At 36.5% G+C, this 27,326-nt stretch overlaps 1 protein-coding gene across 1 annotated transcript in view; it reads right to left on the bottom strand.

The window, feature by feature from the left end:
• Window positions 1-27,326, bottom strand: part of LOC122808512 (CXADR like membrane protein) — a 490,245-nt gene that overhangs the window by 348,896 nt on the left and 114,023 nt on the right. Inside the window, exon 3 of the mRNA XM_044079467.1 lies at window positions 21,767-21,968. Coding sequence (XP_043935402.1) covers window positions 21,767-21,968 — 202 coding nt within the window. The remainder of the gene's footprint in view (window positions 1-21,766; window positions 21,969-27,326) is intronic.

Genomic DNA, 27,326 nt, shown 5'->3' with positions numbered 1-27,326 from the left:
TATATATAGAATCTGTGTAAGTTATGTATGGCCTTGTTCAATATATATAGAATCTGTGTAAGTTATGTATGGCCTTGTTCAATATATATAGAATCTGTGTAAGTTATGTATGGCCTTGTTCAATATATATAGAATCTGTGTAAGTTATGTATGGCCTTGTTCAATATATATAGAATCTGTGTAAGTTATGTATGGCCTTGTTCAATATATATAGAATCTGTGTAAGTTATGTATGGCCTTGTTCAATATATATAGAATCTGTGTAAGTTATGTATGGCCTTGTTCAATATATATAGAATCTGTGTAAGTTATGTATGGCCTTGTTCAATATATATAGAATCTGTGTAAGTTATGTATGGCCTTGTTCAATATATATAGAATCTGTGTAAGTTATGTATGGCCTTGTTCAATATATATAGAATCTGTGTAAGTTATGTATGGCCTTGTTCAATATATATAGAATCTGTGTAAGTTATGTATGGCCTTGTTCAATATATATAGAATCTGTGTAAGTTATGTATGGCCTTGTTCAATATATATAGAATCTGTGTAAGTTATGTACGGCCTTGTTCAATATATATAGAATCTGTGTAAGTTATGTACGGCCTTGTTCAATATATATAGAATCTGTGTAAGTTATGTATGGCCTTGTTCAATATATATAGAATCTGTGTAAGTTATGTATGGCCTTGTTCAATATATATAGAATCTGTGTAAGTTATGTATGGCCTTGTTCAATATATATAGAATCTGTGTAAGTTATGTATGGCCTTGTTCAATATATATAGAATCTGTGTAAGTTATGTATGGCCTTGTTCAATATATATAGAATCTGTGTAAGTTATGTATGGCCTTGTTCAATATATATAGAATCTGTGTAAGTTATGTATGGCCTTGTTCAATATATATAGAATCTGTGTAAGTTATGTATGGCCTTGTTCAATATATATAGAATCTGTGTAAGTTATGTATGGCCTTGTTCAATATATATAGAATCTGTGTAAGTTATGTATGGCCTTGTTCAATATATATAGAATCTGTGTAAGTTATGTATGGCCTTGTTCAATATATATAGAATCTGTGTAAGTTATGTATGGCCTTGTTCAATATATATAGAATCTGTGTAAGTTATGTATGGCCTTGTTCAATATATATAGAATCTGTGTAAGTTATGTATGGCCTTGTTCAATATATATAGAATCTGTGTAAGTTATGTATGGCCTTGTTCAATATATATAGAATCTGTGTAAGTTATGTATGGCCTTGTTCAATATATATAGAATCTGTGTAAGTTATGTATGGCCTTGTTCAATATATATAGAATCTGTGTAAGTTATGTATGGCCTTGTTCAATATATATAGAATCTGTGTAAGTTATGTATGGCCTTGTTCAATATATATAGAATCTGTGTAAGTTATGTATGGCCTTGTTCAATATATATAGAATCTGTGTAAGTTATGTATGGCCTTGTTCAATATATATAGAATCTGTGTAAGTTATGTATGGCCTTGTTCAATATATATAGAATCTGTGTAAGTTATGTATGGCCTTGTTCAATATATATAGAATCTGTGTAAGTTATGTATGGCCTTGTTCAATATATATAGAATCTGTGTAAGTTATGTATGGCCTTGTTCAATATATATAGAATCTGTGTAAGTTATGTATGGCCTTGTTCAATATATATAGAATCTGTGTAAGTTATGTATGGCCTTGTTCAATATATATAGAATCTGTGTAAGTTATGTATGGCCTTGTTCAATATATATAGAATCTGTGTAAGTTATGTATGGCCTTGTTCAATATATATAGAATCTGTGTAAGTTATGTATGGCCTTGTTCAATATATATAGAATCTGTGTAAGTTATGTATGGCCTTGTTCAATATATATAGAATCTGTGTAAGTTATGTATGGCCTTGTTCAATATATATAGAATCTGTGTAAGTTATGTATGGCCTTGTTCAATATATATAGAATCTGTGTAAGTTATGTATGGCCTTGTTCAATATATATAGAATCTGTGTAAGTTATGTATGGCCTTGTTCAATATATATAGAATCTGTGTAAGTTATGTATGGCCTTGTTCAATATATATAGAATCTGTGTAAGTTATGTATGGCCTTGTTCAATATATATAGAATCTGTGTAAGTTATGTATGGCCTTGTTCAATATATATAGAATCTGTGTAAGTTATGTATGGCCTTGTTCAATATATATAGAATCTGTGTAAGTTATGTATGGCCTTGTTCAATATATATAGAATCTGTGTAAGTTATGTATGGCCTTGTTCAATATATATAGAATCTGTGTAAGTTATGTATGGCCTTGTTCAATATATATAGAATCTGTGTAAGTTATGTATGGCCTTGTTCAATATATATAGAATCTGTGTAAGTTATGTATGGCCTTGTTCAATATATATAGAATCTGTGTAAGTTATGTATGGCCTTGTTCAATATATATAGAATCTGTGTAAGTTATGTATGGCCTTGTTCAATATATATAGAATCTGTGTAAGTTATGTATGGCCTTGTTCAATATATATAGAATCTGTGTAAGTTATGTATGGCCTTGTTCAATATATATAGAATCTGTGTAAGTTATGTATGGCCTTGTTCAATATATATAGAATCTGTGTAAGTTATGTATGGCCTTGTTCAATATATATAGAATCTGTGTAAGTTATGTATGGCCTTGTTCAATATATATAGAATCTGTGTAAGTTATGTATGGCCTTGTTCAATATATATAGAATCTGTGTAAGTTATGTATGGCCTTGTTCAATATATATAGAATCTGTGTAAGTTATGTATGGCCTTGTTCAATATATATAGAATCTGTGTAAGTTATGTATGGCCTTGTTCAATATATATAGAATCTGTGTAAGTTATGTATGGCCTTGTTCAATATATATAGAATCTGTGTAAGTTATGTATGGCCTTGTTCAATATATATAGAATCTGTGTAAGTTATGTATGGCCTTGTTCAATATATATAGAATCTGTGTAAGTTATGTATGGCCTTGTTCAATATATATAGAATCTGTGTAAGTTATGTATGGCCTTGTTCAATATATATAGAATCTGTGTAAGTTATGTATGGCCTTGTTCAATATATATAGAATCTGTGTAAGTTATGTATGGCCTTGTTCAATATATATAGAATCTGTGTAAGTTATGTATGGCCTTGTTCAATATATATAGAATCTGTGTAAGTTATGTATGGCCTTGTTCAATATATATAGAATCTGTGTAAGTTATGTATGGCCTTGTTCAATATATATAGAATCTGTGTAAGTTATGTATGGCCTTGTTCAATATATATAGAATCTGTGTAAGTTATGTATGGCCTTGTTCAATATATATAGAATCTGTGTAAGTTATGTATGGCCTTGTTCAATATATATAGAATCTGTGTAAGTTATGTATGGCCTTGTTCAATATATATAGAATCTGTGTAAGTTATGTATGGCCTTGTTCAATATATATAGAATCTGTGTAAGTTATGTATGGCCTTGTTCAATATATATAGAATCTGTGTAAGTTATGTATGGCCTTGTTCAATATATATAGAATCTGTGTAAGTTATGTATGGCCTTGTTCAATATATATAGAATCTGTGTAAGTTATGTATGGCCTTGTTCAATATATATATATAGAATCTGTGTAAGTTATGTATGGCCTTGTTCAATATATATAGAATCTGTGTAAGTTATGTATGGCCTTGTTCAATATATATAGAATCTGTGTAAGTTATGTATGGCCTTGTTCAATATATATAGAATCTGTGTAAGTTATGTATGGCCTTGTTCAATATATATAGAATCTGTGTAAGTTATGTATGGCCTTGTTCAATATATATAGAATCTGTGTAAGTTATGTATGGCCTTGTTCAATATATATATATAGAATCTGTGTAAGTTATGTATGGCCTTGTTCAATATATATAGAATCTGTGTAAGTTATGTATGGCCTTGTTCAATATATATAGAATCTGTGTAAGTTATGTATGGCCTTGTTCAATATATATAGAATCTGTGTAAGTTATGTATGGCCTTGTTCAATATATATAGAATCTGTGTAAGTTATGTATGGCCTTGTTCAATATATATAGAATCTGTGTAAGTTATGTATGGCCTTGTTCAATATATATAGAATCTGTGTAAGTTATGTATGGCCTTGTTCAATATATATAGAATCTGTGTAAGTTATGTATGGCCTTGTTCAATATATATAGAATCTGTGTAAGTTATGTATGGCCTTGTTCAATATATATAGAATCTGTGTAAGTTATGTATGGCCTTGTTCAATATATATAGAATCTGTGTAAGTTATGTATGGCCTTGTTCAATATATATAGAATCTGTGTAAGTTATGTATGGCCTTGTTCAATATATATAGAATCTGTGTAAGTTATGTATGGCCTTGTTCAATATATATAGAATCTGTGTAAGTTATGTATGGCCTTGTTCAATATATATAGAATCTGTGTAAGTTATGTATGGCCTTGTTCAATATATATAGAATCTGTGTAAGTTATGTATGGCCTTGTTCAATATATATAGAATCTGTGTAAGTTATGTATGGCCTTGTTCAATATATATAGAATCTGTGTAAGTTATGTATGGCCTTGTTCAATATATATAGAATCTGTGTAAGTTATGTATGGCCTTGTTCAATATATATAGAATCTGTGTAAGTTATGTATGGCCTTGTTCAATATATATAGAATCTGTGTAAGTTATGTATGGCCTTGTTCAATATATATAGAATCTGTGTAAGTTATGTATGGCCTTGTTCAATATATATAGAATCTGTGTAAGTTATGTATGGCCTTGTTCAATATATATAGAATCTGTGTAAGTTATGTATGGCCTTGTTCAATATATATAGAATCTGTGTAAGTTATGTATGGCCTTGTTCAATATATATAGAATCTGTGTAAGTTATGTATGGCCTTGTTCAATATATATAGAATCTGTGTAAGTTATGTATGGCCTTGTTCAATATATATAGAATCTGTGTAAGTTATGTATGGCCTTGTTCAATATATATAGAATCTGTGTAAGTTATGTATGGCCTTGTTCAATATATATAGAATCTGTGTAAGTTATGTATGGCCTTGTTCAATATATATAGAATCTGTGTAAGTTATGTATGGCCTTGTTCAATATATATAGAATCTGTGTAAGTTATGTATGGCCTTGTTCAATATATATAGAATCTGTGTAAGTTATGTATGGCCTTGTTCAATATATATAGAATCTGTGTAAGTTATGTATGGCCTTGTTCAATATATATAGAATCTGTGTAAGTTATGTATGGCCTTGTTCAATATATATAGAATCTGTGTAAGTTATGTATGGCCTTGTTCAATATATATAGAATCTGTGTAAGTTATGTACGGCCTTGTTCAATATATATAGAATCTGTGTAAGTTATGTATGGCCTTGTTCAATATATATAGAATCTGTCTAAGTTATGTATGGCCTTGTTCAATATATATAGAATCTGTGTAAGTTATGTATGGCCTTGTTCAATATATATAGAATCTGTGTAAGTTATGTATGGCCATGTTCAATATATATAGAATCTGTGTAAGTTATGTATGGCCATGTTCAATATATATAGAATCTGTGTAAGTTATGTATGGCCTTGTTCAATATATATAGAATCTGTGTAAGTTATGTATGGCCTTGTTCAATATATATAGAATCTGTGTAAGTTATGTATGGCCTTGTTCAATATATATAGAATCTGTGTAAGTTATGTATGGCCTTGTTCAATATATATAGAATCTGTGTAAGTTATGTATGGCCTTGTTCAATATATATAGAATCTGTGTAAGTTATGTATGGCCTTGTTAAATATATATAGAATCTGTGCAAGTTACGTACGGCCTTGTTCAATATATATAGAATCTGTGTAAGTTATGTACGGCCTTGTTCAATATATATAGAATCTGTGCAAGTTATGTACGGCCTTGTTCAATATATATAGAATCTGTGTAAGTTATGTATGGCCTTGTTCAATATATATAGAATCTGTGTAAGTTATGTATGACCTTGTTCAATATATATAGAATCTGTGTAAGTTATGTATGGCCTTGTTCAATATATATAGAATCTGTGTAAGTTATGTATGGCCTTGTTCAATATATATAGAATCTGTGTAAGTTATGTATGGCCTTGTTCAATATATATAGAATCTGTGTAAGTTATGTATGGCCTTGTTTAATATATATAGAATCTGTGTAAGTTATGTATGGCCTTGTTCAATATATATAGAATCTGTGTAAGTTATGTATGGCCTTGTTCAATATATATAGAATCTGTGTAAGTTATGTATGGCCTTGTTCAATATATATAGAATCTGTGTAAGTTATGTATGGCCTTGTTCAATATATATAGAATCTGTGTAAGTTATGTATGGCCTTGTTCAATATATATAGAATCTGTGTAAGTTACGTATGGCCTTGTTCAATATATATATAGAATCTGTGTAAGTTACGTATGGCCTTGTTCAATATATATAGAATCTGTGTAAGTTATGTACGGCCTTGTTCAATATACATAGAATCTGTGTAGGTTATGTACGGCCTTGTTCAATATATATAGAATCTGTGTAAGTTATGTACGGCCTTGTTCAATATATATAGAATCTGTGTAAGTTATGTATGGCCTTGTTCAATATATATAGAATCTGTGTAAGTTATGTATGGCCTTGTTCAATATATATAGAATCTGTGTAAGTTATGTATGGCCTTGTTCAATATATATAGAATCGGTGTAAGTTATGTATGGCCTTGTTCAATATATATAGAATCTTTGTAAGTTATGTATGGCCTTGTTCAATATATATAGAATCTGTGTAAGTTATGTATGGCCTTGTTCAATATATACAGAATCTGTGTAAGTTATGTATGGCCTTGTTCAACAGTCAGTTTACAAAATGACTGCATACTGCTGAAGTAAATAAGAAACAATCCAAATTAAAAAAGAAACAAAAAAAACAGAAAAATGTATAAATGAACATGTGAGGGTTTGGTTTAGGTTATGTCATCTTATACTGTATGATTTGGGATCTTCATTTATGAGTTATTTCCTAGTGACTTATAGATCATAATAAATCACATTACTTACAACTTCAGTAGAATATTGTTTGTGTATCCAGAGTAAATACCCACATATATGAGTATGTGTCTTTTTCTGAATGTATAATATAATAGACATGCTTACAAATAGTTTTGTCACTGAGCAAAAGCACCAAACATGTTTTTTATGTTACAACAAACAAAAAGGAAAATTTGTTTTATCTAAATGCTTAATTACCTTATATCTGACATTTGCATATAATTCTTTATCTCTGCTACCACAGGTCACCAGTTGACCTAACACAACATTATATGTGACATTTGTGCATACATCTGTACCTTTATTACCACAGATCAGCACTTGACCTAACACAACATATGTGACTTTTGTGTTTACTTTCATACCTCTGTTAACACTCTGTTACCACAGATCACCACTTGACCTAACACAACATTATACGTGACATTTCTGTGTACTTCTGTATGTCTGTTACCAGAGATGACCAGTTTACCTAACACAACATTATATTTGACATTTGTGTGTAATTCTGTACCTCTTTTACCACAGATCACTACTTGACCTAACACATTATATGTGACATTTGTGTGTACTTCTGTACCTCTTTTACACAGATCATTACTTAACCTAACACAACATTATATGTGACTTTTGTGTATACTTCTGTATGTCTGTTACCACAGATCACTACTTGACCTAACGCATTATATGTGACATTTATGTATACTTTTGTATGTTTGTTACCAAAAATCACCAGTTGACCTAACACAACATTATATGTGACATTTGTGCATACTTCTGTACATTTGTTACCACAGATCACCAACTGACCTAACATAACATTGTATGTGACGTGTGTGTACTTCTGTACCTGTTTTACACAGATCACTACTTGACCTAACACAACATTATATGTGACTTTTGTGTATACTTCTGTACGTCTGTTACCACAGATCACTACTTAACCTAACACAACATTACATGTGACATTCGTGTGTACTTTTGTACCTCTTTTTTACCAAAGATCACCACTTGACCTAACACAACATTATATGTAAAATTTGTGTGTACTTCTGTATATCCTTTACCACAGATCACCAGTTGGCCTAACACAACATTATATGTGACATTTGTACATACATCTGTATCTTTTGTCCACAGATCACTTGACCTAACACAACATCATATGTGACATTTGTATGCAATTCTGTACCTCTTTTACCACAGATCACTATTTGACCTAACACAACATTATATGTAACATTTGTGTGTAATTCTGTATATCTGTTACCACAGATCACCAGTTGGCCTAACACAACATTATATGTGACATTTGTACATACATCTGTACCTTTATTTCCACAGATCATCACTTGACCTAACACAACATCATATGTGACATTTGTGTGCAATTCTGTACCTCTTTTACCACAGATCACTATTTGACCTAACACAACATTATATGTGACATTTGTGTGTACTTCTTTACCTCTTTTACCACAGATCAGCACTTGACCTAACATAACATTATATGTGACATTTATGTGTACTTCTGTACCTCTGTTACCACAGATCACCACTTGACCTAACACATTATATGTGACTCTTGTGTATACTTCTGTACCTTTGTTACCGCAGATCACTACTTGTTCTAACACAATATTATATGTGACAGTTGTGCATAGTTTTGGACCTCTGTTACCGCAGATCAACACTTGACAAGATTATATGTGACATTTGTATGCACTTCTGTACCTTTGTTACCACAGATCACCACTTGACCTAACACAAAATTATATGTGACATTTGTGTGTACTTCTGTATGTTTGTTACCACAGATCACCACTCAACCTAACACATTATATGTGACATTTGTGTGTACTTCTGTACCTCTGTTACCACAGATTACAACTTGACCTAACACAGCATTATATTTGACATTTCTGTGTACATCTGTACCTTTATTACCACAGATCACCACTTGACGTGGCTCAAGTTACAGCTTCGTATGTGGCTGCTGTGTGAACCCTGCCCCCCTTCATCTGCTAGTGCACATTTTCATTAGATTTGAAGACTTATGTGGGGCTGCTATATCTTCACTTTTATTCTTTGCTTACCATTATTATTTATTGAATTTGCAGCTGTCAACTCTCTGCTTATTTGTTATCCATGATCATCATTTCAACTACTTCATTATTAATTCAGACATGTAGGCATCCCAAATGATATTAAAATAGTCAGGATTCCGCACTTTAAACTAAGCAAATTAGTGTTTGAACTATTTCAGGAGAAACTTTCCATATGGCAGTTGTATTGTTCCTGTCATTTTCAGATACTTGACCACCTACTACATTTGTAAGATGAGAATTTATAAAAAGTGAAACTTTATTTTTTTATGTTATTTATAATTTGTATGCACTTGTGTTTTTGTCTGACTGACTTGATTTTCTACACATTTGACTGTTAAACATGTGACCATTCCTATTTTGTTTGGGCTTTCCAAAATCCATAAAAGCTTAGCTGTACTATTAGATAGGACTTATTCCAGGTAAAGGTTAGCACACTCAAGATTGTGCATATTTCAAGAGCTTCAGTTGAACAGCATTGATGGGCAGAGTCTTTTCCTTTATTTCAGACAATGTGGATTTTAAATATAAACTGACAGATTTGGGTCCCTATTAGATGAACGAAAAGGCAATCTGTAGAATATTCCGGACCTTGAGATTGGTTTTGTGAGATCGTGATACAGTGAAGATCTGAAAATTTGCCCTTTCCTCACTGTAGTGCGATCACGGAGTTGGTATATATATTTAGCGGTGGGGGGGGGGGCACAGCCCCCCACAAATCTGATTTAGAGGTCCAGAATATTTGACTTTTTAGCCGTTCGACAGATTGCCTTTTCATTGTTATAATAGAGACCCTCGCATTTGGTTTCTGAGCATGGAGTTATTTCCATCTCTTTATTTAGTAAATTTAGAGGTAGAAACACTTTACACAATCATACTGCATGATTCATGGGATGAATTGATAAAGTGATGGTTATGTCCAACTACAACAATTCACACATTAATAAAATATGTACTCTGTTTAAATTTGTGTTAGGTCATAATGTGTTTTGCTGTGAGGAGACATATACACTGCAATTTGTTAATTTTCACAGCAGTGGAAGCTGCAATGATTTCCAGGCATGATGTAAAAACTGTGTCCAGCACTGAGACAATGTGTTTAAACACTGTACTATTTCTGGATTGCATTAGAGGGCTTCTTTATTTTGTGATCAGGAGTTACCATAATTATATATTTCTGCTGGTTTACATTAAACCTACTACTTCTTACATGAAATTTAAATATTTTATTGACATGCAGTAACATAAACATTTGTTTGTCTTTTGGTGCTTTTGCGTGTGGTAAAAAATTATAAAATAAAACTACTCAAGAGAGTACATTTTCTGATTCCTGTATTATGTATGCATCCATGTTACATAAACAATCTGATTATATCACTAACTGTTGGCAATACTGTTTTTTTTGGCTATCCCAAATCTGTTAAATAATTATATCTTACAAAGACATACAACTCAGCTAAAACCTACACTCACCTAGCCATCTGGGTACCCATAATAGTGTCATGATGATATTTTGAAATGCACTGCCCATCCATAAAATAAACAGTACCAGAAACTCTAGATCCAAGGACTTGAACTTTGCCTGTGACATAAATAGAACTTGCTGAAAAGACCAATATGTATCTCAAAGGAACCCCACATTATGGAGTAATCTCCCCATCTATGTGAAGCAGAGTTCATCCCTGGCCCTATTCAAAAGAAACCTTGATCATCATAATGGGACATTGCAAATTCATCCCCACTCCAACTCCCATGTCTCTGATGGACAGAGGTTGACAGTAAGTAAATTAACCCCTAACTAACATACCCGCCATAACCCTTAGCAACCCCTTTACTAACATACCTCATCTGATAGGCTTCCAAGGAACTCAGGGACAAAACAGGGCTGGATTGCACAGCTATGCTTGTAAAGACCCTGGTGGTTTCTAAGCTAGTATAAGCCTATGAACCTAAGTGTCTGAAGGTTTTCTTCTATGTATTCCTGATATTAGCATGGGAAGTTCACACCACCTAGTCTGCCAGGTGCAGAGGAAGAACAAAGGCAAGTGTTTGTCATTCCCATTCGGGGGTACTCTCGTTTCTCTTCCCCCACCATACTCCTACATCCTACTCTGGTTTTCTCACCTCCACTGTAGGACTGATTTCCTCTGTACATTCTCTTCTTTTAGCACCTTTACTAAATTATCACTTAAGGCACAGATAAACATACATTTACAGAAAACAACACATTAACATTATTTTTCCCATTTACATACATTATACATCACGCATCATTTCTCCCATGTGTATTCTTAGTGTCTAGACTACTTTAAGACTCCAAGATGAGTTAATGTTTTCCAGTGTGGGTGTAAGTCAATCTACCACCAGCTATTTCCTTTTTTTTTACTGTTGTGTGACCTAGGAATAGGTACATATATATAATTTCAGGGGGTGTAGGCAGCTTGTTCCCATGCAAAAAAAAAAAAAAAAAGAAATGGCTGTCAATAGATTAACATGCATGCTTTTGTGTTTACTACTCAACAGCTTTCTCCTTTACACTCTGTGCACTAGGTTTGTTTCCTTACCCTCTCTTTCTATACATCCACACATATCACATGCCACTCTCCACATCTTACCCTGCTTCTACCCTGTCTTATTTGATTTTGTGTATTTATATATATATATATATATATATATATATATATATATGTTTGTCTTTTCGGCTTTTTCCCGGTAAGGGGTCGCCACAGTGGAACTCCGGTCTGCTAATGATTGGCAGTAGATTTTTACGAAATGACAAGGTGCCAGCTCGACGCCCAACCTTCAATGAAGGCATGCCCATTTATGCACGCATGTCTTTCGAACGCTACCCAACCAGGGGGAAGACATGCAGACTCCACACAGAAGGCACTCCCAAGCCACGCCGAGAATTGAATGGGAGAACCTCTTGCTGTGAGGTAACAATGCTACCGCCATACCACCGCGGCCTATAGATATATATATATACCTTGATGATTGGATGGGAGATAGGAAATTCACCCTGGGGATCATATCAGTTGCCCTGCTAGACAGGGGTCCAGGGAAGTAAATACTGTGGGAAGAAATATCCAGGGAATCATTCTGGCTAGGCTTGTATAGGCCCTAGAGCTGATAGCCTAGTATCAACCTATGAACCTATGGGTCCCCTTCACATGGTCGACATTTCAGAATGTCAAAGACCATATGGCCGAGACCATATGATCGACATTTGAAATGTCGACCATGTGGAACCAGCATCTCCGTACAGTGCAGAATGGAAAGATTTCCATCTTCTGCACTGTAGTGCAATCTCGGAGTTGGTATATTTAAGTTCTGGGGGGCTGTGGGGGGGGTGTAGCAACGTGGAGGTAAGCTTTTGTTGTGTTTTTTTTTTTTTTTGTTCCATGGTCAACATTTCGAATGTTGATCATATGGTTTCGGCCACATGGTCTTCGACATTCTGAAATGTTGACCATGTGAAGTAGATCCATATATATACACACACACACACACACACACACACACACACACACACACACACACACACACACACACACACACATATATATATATATATATATATATATATATATATATATATATATTTGTTTTATTTTACATTTGTTGAACGGGCTAGTATAACTGGATGCATGTCCATTTTCAGTAGAGGCCCGGGGAGATAAGCTCCAAGATAGAACAATGAAAAACAACAACATAACAAATAGGTAACATTAAACAAAAATCATAATTGCAATGCATATTACAGGTTAACACAGTAAATTTGTCAGTGCTGAATGCAGGCATTATATAGCATATTGGTACACTATGTGGTGATCTAGAGGGAGATAGAATTGTGGTCAAAAGGAAGGAATCATAGTTTATGAGTAGAAAGGGTAGGTAGAGCAAAGTATGAAGAGACACATAACTAGTCAGGGTTAGTACAGGGGCATAACCAGTGTGTTCTGAGGAACACTTTCAATTTATTTTTGAAGAGTGATAGCGAGGGAAGATAGGAAAGTTCATTAGGGAGCAGAGTCCAGGCTTTTCCAACAGTATTAGAGAAGAGGGAGTTGCCAGCCCTGTTCTTTGGTTTAGATGTAAGTACTAGAAGTTTGTGAGAAGACCTTAATGATTTCAGATTTTTGTATGGGGTGATGAGTGTGGATAGAATAGGAGTATTGGAAGGTTTGTAAAGAGTGTTGTGGGCTATAGATAGTTGATGGAATTTAATCAGGTTTTGTAGTTCAAGCCATCCCAGCTGCTTTATGTTAATGCAATGGTGGGTTCTAAATGGGTTGCCTGTAGCAAATCTGGCAATGTTATTGTAGGACATTTCCAATTTGCTAAGGTTATTTTTAGATAGCTTAGTAAAAATGGGTGATGCATAAAGAAGTGTAGAGATTAGATGGGTGTGAGCTATAGTGGATTTAGCTGTAGGTAAAAGGAAGGTTTTAATCCTATAGAGAGAGACAAGTTTTTTGTTGACAGTTTTTATAGTATTGTTAATATGTATATCAAAGTTCAGATTGTTGTCAATAGTGATACCCAGTAGTTTGGTGGTTGGGTCTAGTGATATAATAGTTTTATTGGTGGAGATAACTGAGAAATCAAGAGGAGAGGACTTTTGGGTAGGAGAGAAGAGAAGGAGTTTGGTCTTTTTGGGGTTTAGGAGAAGGCACCTATGTGTAAACCATTGTTCAACTGTGTTAAATACTTTCTGGGTAAGAGAGTGAAGTTCAAAAGAGGAAGTAGCTGAGCATATCAGTGTGGAGTCATCAGCATATTGTATGCATGTGGCTTGGGGGATGGCAAGATGAAGGTCATTAATAAATATGGAAAAAAGTAGAGGTCCTAGGATGGACCCTTGAGGGACACCAAGGTTAACGGGCAGGAGGGTAGATAGAGACTTGTGCCATAGTACGGCCTGTTGTCTTTTATCCGGGTAGGACTGGAACCACTTTATGGAAGATGTACCTAGTGACAGGGATTTAAGTATTTTGATGTGAATCTGGTGATTTACCATGTCAAAAGCTTTAGACAGGTCAATAAATAGTGCTGAAGAGAGCTTGTTAAGGGTGCATTTTTTATTGATACAATCTGTGAAGGAAAGGAGGGCAGTGATTGTGCTATGAGAAGGTCTGAATCCATGTTGACAGTTGGAAAGTAAATTATTTTGGGTTAGATGGTCAAGTAATTGTCTATGAATGCATTTCTCCATGATCTTTGCCAAAAGAGAGAGAAGGGCAATAGGGCGGTAGTTGGAGAGTTCAGTGGAGTGTCCACATTTATGGAGGGGGATAATATGGGAAATTTTCCATAAGCTAAGGATATGACTTTTGGTAATAGTTCTATTGATCAGAATCGAAATGGGATAAGCAATAGCTTTGGCTGATTGTTGTAGGAATTCAGCAGGTAGTTGGTCTGCTGAGGGAGAGCATGGTTTTAGTTTCTGTAGTAGGGTTAGAATATATGTTGTTCGGACAGGTTGAATATGAAAAGGAGGAGGTGAGGTTGATTTATAGAAAGGTAGGGTAAAGCTATTAGGTGATAGTTGACTAGCTAGTGTTTGAATAGCATTAGTAAAAAAGGTATTGAAAGCATTGGCTGTATGCATTTGATTTTTGTGGTCAGTATTTTGAGGGTTTGGAGTAGTAGATTGACCTGGATGGAGTAGTTGGTTAATGCTAGTCCAAAATTTTTGTGGGTTGTTTTGATTAGCTTGTTGAGATTGTAGGTAGTAGTTTCTTTTATCAGAAATTATAGCTTTCTTGGTATCATTTCTTAGCTGTCTAAAGGTTTGTTGATCTACAGGGTTTTTAGTCTTTCTCCATTTTGCCCAAATTTTATTTCTAAGATTTATTTTGTGTTTGGTTTCTTTTGACAGCCATGGTGCAGAGTTGGTTTTAATTCTACTTAATCTGGTTGGAGCATGGTGGTTGAGAATGGCAAGGAAGTTAGAGTTAAAGTAAATAATGGCTTCATCTAAAGAGAGGTGTTTTAAGGGAGACCAGTTGCAAGCTCATAGTTCCATTTGGAATAGTTCAGGGTTAAAGTTCTTTTTAGATCTGATGTTTTTAACAGATGTTGGAATGGGGGTATTGGTTTTATGTCTGATAATGTAGGTAAGTAAGTGGTCACTTAAATCATCAGGGAGAGTTCCAGATTCATAAATGTGAGGATGATGGTTTATGAGAATCCAGTCTAATAAGGTTACTTTCTTGTTAGATTTATTTATCCTGGTGGGGGAGATAATGGTTTGAGAATACCCATATAGTTTAATATGGGTTGTGGGGACACTGCTACAGTGGCAGTTCCAATCAATGTTTGTGTCGCCTAAGATTATGGTTTCTTGGGGCAGGTGTTGGGAAAGCCAACAAAGTATATTTTCCATGGTGGCAGTGTTGTTATCAGGTGGTAGATACATACAGATAATAAAGATGGATTTGGCATTGTTAAGATGAAGTTTGGAGATAAGAATTTCTGCATTGGAGTCTATGGGTAGTTTACAGTCGTAAGTGGTTAATTGTAAGCTAGATTTATATAGAATAGCAACCCCACCACCTTTTTTGGTTACTCTGTCTAGTCTCAGGATATTATATCCAGGTGGGATGATTTCATTGTCTTTGGTTACAGGTTTTAACCATGTTTGTGTTAAGCAGAGAATAACAAAGGAGTAGACTTCAGTTAGTGCTTGGAGTTGAGTTATTTTATTTTTAATGCTACATATGTTAAGATGAGCTATTAACAGGTAGTTAGATGGTTTAGAGAGGGCATGAGTAGGTGATTGTTTTTGGTTATGGAGAGAGATAGGAGTAGTTGTTGGGCTTGTGTTAGGGTGGATGTCACCATCCTTTAATGAGAGTAGTGGACTTAGATAGTTTGGGTTAGAGAAATTGCTGTGTAGAGGTACTCTCTGTTAGACCCTTTTGGAGGATGCTCGTGTCAGCCGGAGAGTCGATTATGGCGCCCAGTTTGCAGTCGTCTGAGAACTTTGTCAGCCATATTCCACCCGTGTTAGCCTGTACCTCGGAGAAATATATACCAAACAAGAGGGGTCCCAGGACTGAGCCTTGTGGGACGCCACTTGTAACTGGTTTAGAGTCTGACATGGCACCTGCAATTCTGACCATGTGGGTTCTATCCCTGAGCCAGTTTGCAACCCATCCTGTGACACAGGGGTTGATATTTAAGCTGGTGAGCTTATTTATGATGCCCGAGTGGGGTATTGTGTCGAAGGCTTTTGCGAGGTCCAGGTAGGCAGTGTGGACTACCTTCCCTTCATCTATGGCTTTGGTAACAGTTTCAAAGAAGTCGACCAGGTTCAAGAGGCAAGATCTGCCCTTAACAAAGCCGAATTGGGTAGGATCCAGTGTCTGGAGGTTCCCAATGTCCTTGTTTATGATTTCCATGATGATATGCTCCATAGCCTTGCAGACCAGGCTGGTCAGGTTTATAGGGCGATAGTTTCTGAGGTCTGTTGTGGCACCACCTTTGTGGAGCGGGACCACTGTTGCTGTACGCCATTCCTTGGGTACATATCCTGTAGTAAGGTTGAGATTGAACAGTGTCTTTAAGTGAGGGTTTAGTTCTTCTTGGAGATCATGTAAGACGCAGCCCGGGACACCGTCTGGTCCCATTGATGCCGTGTTTTTTGCTTTGGAGAGGGCAGCTCTCACCTGTGTATCTGTGATCACAGGGAGGCTACATTCTGTTGGGATAGACATTTGCTCTTTTGGAGGGGAAGAGGGGGAGAAGTTTGCACTGAACCTTTCTGCCAGGATGTTGGCAATGTCTGTGGGTTCAGTGTATTTTTTGTCATTTTGCACTAACTCAGAGCATATCTGGGAGTTGCCTCCCAGGTTCCTGACATAACTAAAGAAGGCCTTGTGATTATCCTTAGTGTATTGTGCAATATTTCTTTCGAAGCTTGCCTTAGATGATTTTATGAGGGATCGTAGTTTCTTGTTAGTACTGATCAGAGATGATTTCCCTTTTTGGGATTTTGCTCTATCATGTAGTAGCTTCCTCTTTCTGTTATATAGCTTACTTATGGCCGGGGTCCACCAGACAGGTCTCCTGCCTTTGGAGGAGTGAGTCATGGTTTTATTTGGGATAGCATGCTCCATGCATTCCTGTAGGTGTCCATAGAATGCTTTGGTAAAGGATTCTGCGTTTTGGGCCATAGTTTCCACTGGCCCGGGGGCTTTGAAAGATTTCACCTTGGTTTTGAGAAGTGTGATGTTTCCTTTTGAGAAGTTCTTCACAGTGGTATTCTTGGCTGGGGGTGGGGACGGAATATGGATGTCCAGTGAGATTAATTTATGGTCTGATCTTACCAATGAGGGGTATACCTCTGGTGTGGAACATAGAGACCCCATGTTGGTGATGACCAGGTCCAATATGTTTTCCCCTCTTGTGGGAGTGGTGACCAGTTGTTCCATAGCATTTGAGTTTATAAATTCTAGGAACCATTGGGTGAAGGTGTTTGGGCTTGAGTAGTTTTCCCAATCAATGTTTGGGTAGTTGAAGTCACCCATTATAATGGTGTTTGGAGAGACCTTCATATTTTTCTAGTGTTCTCAGGAAAGCCAAGTGGGGTTCCTGTGTTTGGGAGGGTGGTCTGTGGCAGGCTACAAACTGAAAGGCAGTTTTGCCCACTGTTAGTTGCACATGGATGGTCTCCGATGCTTCGTGCAGTGCCACTAACCTGGAGGTGTGGGTATCTTTGATGTATATGGATACTCCCCCATCCTTTTGTGGTTCGGTCCGAGTTTTGTGGCCTAAAAGCATGGCATGAAGTATAACCTGGTAGTGCTGGGGTGCTTTCGGGAGCCTTGAACCAGGTTTCTGTTACTGCACAGATATCGATATTCTCCATACTGAGGAGAGTCTTGAGTGCGTGCATCTTGAGGTTTAGACTTCTGGCGTCAAGCAGCATTACCCTTAGTTTTTTCTTTGTGTTGTCTATGGAGGTGGGTTTGTCTTTTGAGCCTTGCCTAAAAAAGGCACTATGGGGGAGGCAAGAGCCTTTGCCAGTATTTGAAAACCCAATGGTGACAGGTGCAAGCCGTCCCTAGTGAAGCAACGTGGCTTGTCGAGCATGTCATCCCAGGCTGACAGACACTGGATCCCCTTTGAATGACACCAATACTTTAGCCAATTGTTAAAATTGATCATTTTGTCTTTATACTGTGGCATCATTCTTGGTGAGGGCAAGATGCTACTCAAGGTCAGGGTCATACCGGCCTGGGCTACATGATCAGAGAGCTCCTCTATGTCTCTTTTCATGTAGTCCAGGGAGGTACGTCTCAGGTCATTCACACCAGCATGGACAATGACGGAGTCATATTTGTACTTGCTTTGGAGTGATCTGAGTGCATGTGTTATGTGGCGGATCCTGGCACCCAACAGGCAGCTTACAGTGACCTTCTCCTTATTCAGTCTGGTGAGTGGTACGTCAGTGTGTCTGACAATAGAGTCACCTATTACAAGTGTATTTGGTGTGTTGTTTAGCTTTAAGGGCTGTGACTGTGTGACACACTGACTTTGTGAATTATGTGTTACGTGGGTATTGTTGCATGGTGGGGGTTGCTTGGATGTCTGCTTTGGAGGTCTCTGCTGCTTAGGCAGATTTTTGTTTAGAGCCTCCGTGTATATTTTTGTGTGTTTATGTGTTTGGTTTGCTGATGCGATGGGTCTATGTGAGACTGGATTTGTGGTGTGTGTGGTTACCTTTTCCTCCTTACTGGCTGTGCCAGTACTGGAGGGGATGTTATTTTCTTGTGATTTGTAGTGTTAGATGTTATGAAATTCGATGTTATGGGTTTTAGATGTTCTGGTCTCAGTGTTATGAAATTAGATGTTATGGGTTTAGATGTTTCAAAGTAGAACCGTATATATATATATATATTTATATATATATATATATATATATATATATATAAATATATATATATATATATATATATGGTTCTACCTGACTTCACCGAAACACCACAACACCGACAACGCAATCACCGAAACCACATAACCGACAGTACAAAAACACGAAAATCCACATGCCCGACAACGAAATAACCGACGGTACACAAACACGAAACCTTATACACTTCACACACCACAATCAACAAACAAAACACATTCCCCATCCAAAACCACATACACAACACAAGCACACCAAAATCCCTGCAAACCCACACTAAACCTCACATACACAACTACCTACAACCCTGACCCAAACCCTAACCCTAAGGTCCGTCACTACCAAGACACTTACCTGACCCGCTCCTAACCCTAACTCACTTATCCCGCCCTAACCCAAACACAATCACTACCGCACACTTACCTGACCCGCTCCTAACCCTAACTCACTTATCCGCCCCTAACCCAAACACATTCACTACCGCACACTTACCTGACCCGCTCCTAACCCTAACTCACTTAACCCACCCCTATCCACACTTACCTTACTCGCACCCTAACGTCCGTCACTACCGCATACTTACACAGCCTTTTCCCATTTCGGCATCCTCAGCGCCGGTGCTTTCATCCGTCGGGTCGGTCTTCTGCACTGTCGATCTTCTGGGTCCCGGTCGCCGGTCTTCTGCAGTTTCGCACTTCTGCGGCTCGATTTCGCTGTCGATGTTGCGGCGTGTCGGTGAAGTCAGGTAGAACCATATATATATATATATATATATATATATATATATATATATATACATATATATATATATATATATATAGGTCTACCTGATAACACCGACAACTAAATAACCGACACGAAAAAAAAATGACAAAAAAAGAAAGTTCAAAAACACGAAACTTCGCATGCCCGACAAACCAAAATCCCGACAATCAACAAAACAAATACCTTTCCCGAAAAACACACACACAACACAAGCACACCAAAAACCTTACAAACCTACACTAAACCTCACATACACAACTATCTATGCACTGACCTTAAACCAAACCCTAACTCTAAGGTCCGTCACTATCACACACTTACCTTACCCGCACCCTAACCCTAACTCACTTAATCTGCCCCTAACCCTTAACTCTGTCACTATCGCACACTTACCTTACCCATACCCTAACCCTAACCCTAACTCACTTAATCCGCCCCTAACCCTCAAGTCCGTCACTATCGCACACTTACCTTACCTGCACCCTAACCCTAACTCATTTAACCTGCCCCTAAACCTAAAGTCCGTCACTGTCGCACACTTACCTGACCCGCACCCTACCCTAACATCTGTCACTATCATACACTTACCTTACCCACACCTTGACCCTAACGTCCGTTCCTATCGCACACTTACCTTAACGTGTCGGTGTTCTCAACATTGGGATTCCCAGCTGTCGGTCTTCTCCATTGTTGATCTTCCGGTGTTGGTGTTCTTGTCATCGGCATTGTGCACTTTTGGTGTTTTCAGGTAGACCCATATATATATATATATATATATATATATATATATATATATGTGTGTGTGTGTAGATAGAGAAATATATGTATATTGCTACTGTTTGTACATTTGGGAAGGGTTTGCAGATTTTTGTTACTTTTTTTTTACATTGTTTGCTTACCTAGTCAATACTTTTATATTACCTTTAACACAGACTACATAATCTCACATTCTAGTAGTTGATGTGAGTATTCTAAGCAGGATTTTGTTTACTAAGACTCCTTCTCATCACCTTCTCCATGTCCTCCAGATACACCTGTATAATTTTTGTAACCCCACAACAGCCCATCCCCTCAGCCACTTGATCTGATAAAGTCCTATACCTGGGAGAAAGCACAGAGCCTTCACATCCGACCAATATATACATCATTTTTTTCTTTCCAATTATTAGTTCGAGTCAGTTCCCATGAGCATAGTTATCTTTCACACTCCTTAGTTATCTTTCACACTCAATCCCTCCTCAGAATGAAACTAACAGATGTCCCTCAGCTCTAGAAAATAATTTAATAGACAAAAACTCGTATCTTTCACTTTAGTAGCCCACTAAAGTTTCCTTTTAATTCATCCAAACCTTTTATTCTTAACTCTCAAAGAGAAGCAGAAGGGCATGAACAAATGTCAAAATAATTGCTTTATACTGGCAATAAAGTAGAGTACATTCATATGTGTTTATATCACCAGCTTACCAGCCTTAATATGTGCTTAAGTCCACTCCCCAAAAAATAAAATAAAACTAAGTTGCAAAACATAAAGTCTAAGTATAGTTTACACACATACTGTGTTTTCTTTTGCCATAGCTTTCAGTTTGAAAATTATTAATCTTTATTTATTAATGTCATATGGAGAAATCTACATTCTTATATTTCTGTTAATTTGGTGTCTGCATGGTAGTGTATCACTGAAAAAAAACTTTTCAGTGTAGTCCTTTGTGTGTGTGAATTTTCTCTACCTTACTATGACATTCTTTTTTTCAAAGTTTTATAAAACGAGGTGTTCATACATTCATGAATTATTTATCACTATGTCTGTTTTACACATGAATTAACTGAAGAAAAAGCCTTACCTAAAACAATTAATGTTATGTAGCTCCACATATATTCACCTCCATATTTTACTTTGCATGAATACTGTCCAGCATCCTTGGGTTGAAGATTTGAAATTCTTATTGATGCATCCTCAATCAAGAGGCCTGAGGCAAAGGCTACTCTATCTTTTTGGTTTTCATTTAGATTGTTGTATACTTCACCCGCAGAGTATGTAATCACCTGAGAAAATTTAGAAAATAAGAAGTTAATAAATGCTGCAAATGTTTCAGAAAAGTGCAAATACAGAAAAACAGTCAACAGAATAATGAAGCTAGACTTAAGTGACTGAGAGGATTTGTTACGAGTACAATACTGTATGAAAATAAATGGTTAGCAGTGACAAGTGAATTAGAAAGAAGACCCGGGATCTATACCTCTCAACTGTACAGATTTTTGCAGAATGTCCAGATTCTTGCCTCATATTTTTGGTCCATTTGTCATAAAATTGTGGTTTTCTGGCAAATTATTGAGGGTTGAAGTTATAAAATAATGGTAGACATTTGAGTTTCAGACATTATACCTTTCAAAAAATTCAGTCTAATGCAAAACCTGTTATTTTATTAATTTTCTAAATTTAGTTAGTTTAGAGAAGTTTTCAAAAAGTGTCTCTATTTATCGAACTTTGTTTCCCCATTACTGATGGCTTTGTCTAGATTTCTTGCTCTAAGAGGTTGAGATGCATGCCCGGGATTTTATTAAATAATCTGCAAGTCTCCATAACAGATTGTTATTAACTATACTAATGATAATGCAGCATTCACCTCCATTTCACAAAGTATAGAAATATAAGTTTTGGATTGCCTCTTCCTCAGCCAAACACTGTGTCACATTCTTTATAAGGACATGTCAGGGTGTAGGCTGCTGTGTGATAAATGCATACCTAGATGCAAGTTAAGGCAATAAGACAAAGGCCTATGGTCTTTCTGCATTGCACAGCTATCACCTAACATCTGGAAGAGCACTGATAAAATGGATCTTTGATGACTTTATCTTTTTTTCATATTGCTAATAAACACTGCTGTTATTTACTTAGGTAGACAGTTTAAAGCATTTCTATGGAAACAGATAATATCAATGCTACAATTACATATGTGTAAGAAAATGTTTTGCATGTCTTTACATCTTGTACATTTACAATTATTCAAAGTTTATGAATTAAAAAGTAGCTGATTTCCTATAGAAAGGGAAATGTAATATAGTTGTAAAATACTTATTTTTATCTGTACTGAAGTTATCTTTTGTCAACAATAAAAGCAGATGATAGCAAAATTACTTTTATTATTACAGTAGAAAATTAGAGTTGCTAAATGTCAAAAGAACAGCAGAAGCTAATTTTCAAAAGGTCAGGTTCATTGAATATGTTGGTTGAAAGTTTAGTTTTGTGTAGCTGGAATTATTCTATTATAGTGCAGCTATAGGATTGCCAACAAATGTTATGCCTGGTGGTTATCTGTTACAGTCAGAGGAAATTTACTGTTTTAGCCAATCATAGTACTTCTTTTTAATTTCCCATGTTAAATCTGTGCTTAACACACACGCAACCATATGCATACAGAAATCTAAATCGAATCCTCTCCGACAAACACTAATGCCACATATTTCTAGCTAACTCCCACCATTCTAAAACTGCAAAGCTTTAGAATTAGTAAGTAATGTGACATTCAGCATTTGTAAGACATCACACATTATACATGGATTAGCTGTGTTGCTGGGTTCAAAAATTACACTCGCGACGAATACGAACAGATGTCAGTGGATATACGGTTTGGAATTATCAGAGGTTGAGATGACTGAAATGCTAATCTCATAATCAATGCATTACTGAAAATTTTGCAGAATTTCTACAGTCTGAGGAAACATAGTTATTGTGCAGATTGACTATGCATATGTGAGTCTCATATGATCAAGCTAAAGGACTTGTAACGTATGTAACTGACACAAATGTTCACCTCTACTCTTTGCAACAGTGCATATACCAGAGTACTATGAGATATAAATCCTAAAGATTCTCACCTCAGGCAACCCTACTACAACTAATAGGTACTACATTTAAACAAGATAAATGAATGCAACAGCAAAGCAGATGTATGTTTATAAATATATACATAATATAAGTAAACAGGAGTACTCTCAAGTGTGGCTTCCCACTTAAGAACATCCACAGCAGACAGTGGCAAAATGCCACACAAAGCAGCAATAGTTATTTGTGTCATGTTCCCATAGAAGTCTAGGACATACTAATTCACACATTGTCTTTTAAGGAGCAGTTCTAAAGTCTCAGCATTTCATGCCTACTTTTCATAAGTAAATACTAGGCAATCAGTTCGCAAATTATTACATGCCTAGCTAATAACCCATCAGTAACCAAAGGTGAGAATCAGACTTGTACCTTGATGTAAACACCTTAACTATTTTGCAAACCCCCAACCTTGTTTTTGGTACGACTGGGAATGAGCAATCAATACAAATCCTCCAGCTTGAAAAGACTACAGAAAAACAGAAAAGTGAAGCATGTTTGAAACAGATATGTATTCTGAAAAATGCAACAACTAGCTTCCAACAATCTTTCTCTACAAAGGCATGTGACTGACATAAAATTATCTTAAACATCAATAGGATTCTTGTAGTCCCAAAAATAAACTTGTGATATCAGCATGTAAGAACTGGTGCATACATGGCTTCAGAAACACTGCAAAGTTACCATCTTAAATGGTGTTAATACCCCCATGAGTTTTGAAATGAAAAAAAAAATAAGAACTACAACAGGCTCTTTGATGTGGTGTCCAAAAACGTATGATAACTTAAGAAATCTGACATATGTATACCATTGGCATGTTTACCTTTTTTTTGTCTAACTACATACAGTGGCTTCTCCAATGGTTTGACTTGCATGATATTATGGCCCTGTAATTAATTCCTATGATTTTAATGAGTTGTTCATAGTTTCATAAGTTGAATGGTTTGAGTCAAGCTTATAACCAACTTACCTTTTAAAAGCTTGACTGCCAAAATTCCATGGTGATATTTTTTTCTGCTCCTGTGTATATGTATGGATGAATGCTTGTATGTATATTATATTTCTGAAGGAAGTTAATGGCTGACTTCTGATGGTAAGGGGAAGCTTATTTAAAAAGTCCTGGAATCATCATCATCATCAACCCCCCTTTTTCCCATTTTTCTACATTGGGTTGGCATGTCATGTTAACTGTTGTTCTCTCAATTCAGTGCTAATCTCCTGCCTTCTAAAGCACCCATGCCTCACTGTTGCAGATCTTTGCTCATACAATCCATCCAACACTTTGCTGGACACCCTCATTTCCTCTTGCCTTCTTCCTGTTAGTCCTAAATCATCTTCCCCAGATCTTCTGTTTTTCTGCACATGTGCCCGAACCACCATAATCTGTTCCCTTTCATCATTTCTGCAATTGGAGCTACTTTGGCTTCTACACTTATGTCCTCATTTCTTTGTGATACTACAATCTACAATCCACTCTGCTACAGGCCCCATGAAGGCTCAGTGTCTCTCCAACCTAACACCACTCTTAAGTATTCAACTGCGGTACCACCTTTAACATTCTTGTAGGAAAAGTGCAGTCCGGGTCTGAACTGTCTGCAAACAGCTACAGTTAACTTTGAACCTAACACCACTCTTAAGTATTCAACTGCAGTACCACCTTTAACATTCTTGTAGGAAAAGCGCAGTCCGGGTCTGAACTGTCTGCAAACAGCTACAGTTAACTTTGAGTATGTGTCTACCTGTTTGAGCCAATATTAATTTTCCCCTGGAGAGCACTCTGCTTTGGCTTGTAAGCAGCCCCCCCCCCCACACACACACACACACACACACACACACACACACACACACACACACACACACACACACACACACACACACACACACACACACACATCTTCCACTTTCTCTTATTCCCTTCTGTTAGCAAATAGTATCCATAACTGATCAATACTGTGTGTCTGTTAATTTAAACTATGACCACAGTAGCCTACTGATACAAGGTTGTCTTGTTTTTCCACCTGAGAAATTAAGAAATGACTTACAGTTTCAGAGCAGTCCTTGGTCAATTGTGATTGTTTCTTAACACATACTTGTCTTTGTTTTGTGATTGTTTCCAGCCCCCTCATACGAGCAACTAACCGGGTCAACCTAACCCTTGATACTTCTTGCTCTAGAGACCGTTTAGAATCTTGAGACGATAAAACATGATTTTTAACTTGTGAATAAACTGCTTGGACGGAGTTTCAACGTATTCTGGCACTGGTTTACTGTTTTATTGTTTCTTAACACATACTTGTCTTTGCTTTGTGATTGTTTCCAGCCCCCTCATACGAGCAACTAACCGGGTCTCTACCCGCTTCGCTACCCACCCTGCCCCCTATTCCCTCTCGCCCCCAGTGGTCCCACCTTTATTGCACTCAAACCCCTCCCATCTTTCCAATAGCCAACCACAGCGCTAACCCAACACTACCTCCTCCATCTTCCCACTACTAACACACCTCCTCAACTAACATGTACAAGCATACCTTTCCTATGCTCACTGCATGCACTCTCCTTGCATATCTTACATCCTACCAAAGCTCCATCATTCCCCTACTCAACCACTACCACTGTACTACTACTCACACCACCACTCATGTCTCACCCTCACTCAGCTCCCCTCTCACCAACTCAAGAACCATCCCTATGCACCCCCACATATTCTACCAACTATATTACTCAAACATAAAGCACCCCTACAACTTAACATAGTAACCCTCACACCATACCTATTACCCACAGAGCACAATCATAAAGTTTCCCTTATAAACAAACACATTCAAAAACTCAGAAAACTAATAATCTCATGCATATCAAAACTAGCCCTAAGTGGAGACATCCACCCCAACCCTGGCCCTACCATCTCCAACCCCAATCCTCATAATCAGACTAGAAACCACAACTTCTCCCATATTACAGCCAATAGAAACCCAAGTGACTTCCTTCTACTAAGCCTAAATATTAGAAGTATATCCAACAAAGTCCATGAACTCCATGCCACCATAGACTTGTACTCCCCATATATAGTCATCCTGACAGAAACCTGGCTAAAACCTCACATTACCAGTGAGCAAATACTCCCTACAGGTTACGGCATACTAAGAGTAGACCGGCTAAACAAAAAAGGAGGTGGTGTAGCTATAATATTTAAACAGCATCTAAACATCCAGATCTTAAAATCATCAGCTCCACAAATAGGCAATGAAGAAATAATATATACCAACCTCAAAATTAACCAAAACAAAACCATCAACATAATTGGATGCTACTTCCCACCTGGCCAAAACATCCCTCCACTAGAAAACCTCCTCAGCTGGTCTACCCACCATCTCCCCCAAGAAACTATCATCTTAGGAGATTTCAATATTGACTGGCAATCATGTTCTGGCAACAATCCAACCCATCGTGTACACCTTCATGGCTTCACCCAACTAGTCCAGTCACCAACCAGGATAAATAAAAACTCCAGCAAGCACACTACC

Source organism: Protopterus annectens, chromosome 8.part0 (genome assembly GCF_019279795.1).
Source record: "Protopterus annectens isolate FY-2018-M chromosome 8.part0, PAN1.0, whole genome shotgun sequence".
In the NCBI taxonomy this organism is placed as follows: domain Eukaryota; kingdom Metazoa; phylum Chordata; order Ceratodontiformes; family Protopteridae; genus Protopterus; species Protopterus annectens.
This window is presented reverse-complemented; position numbering and strand designations above follow the sequence as displayed.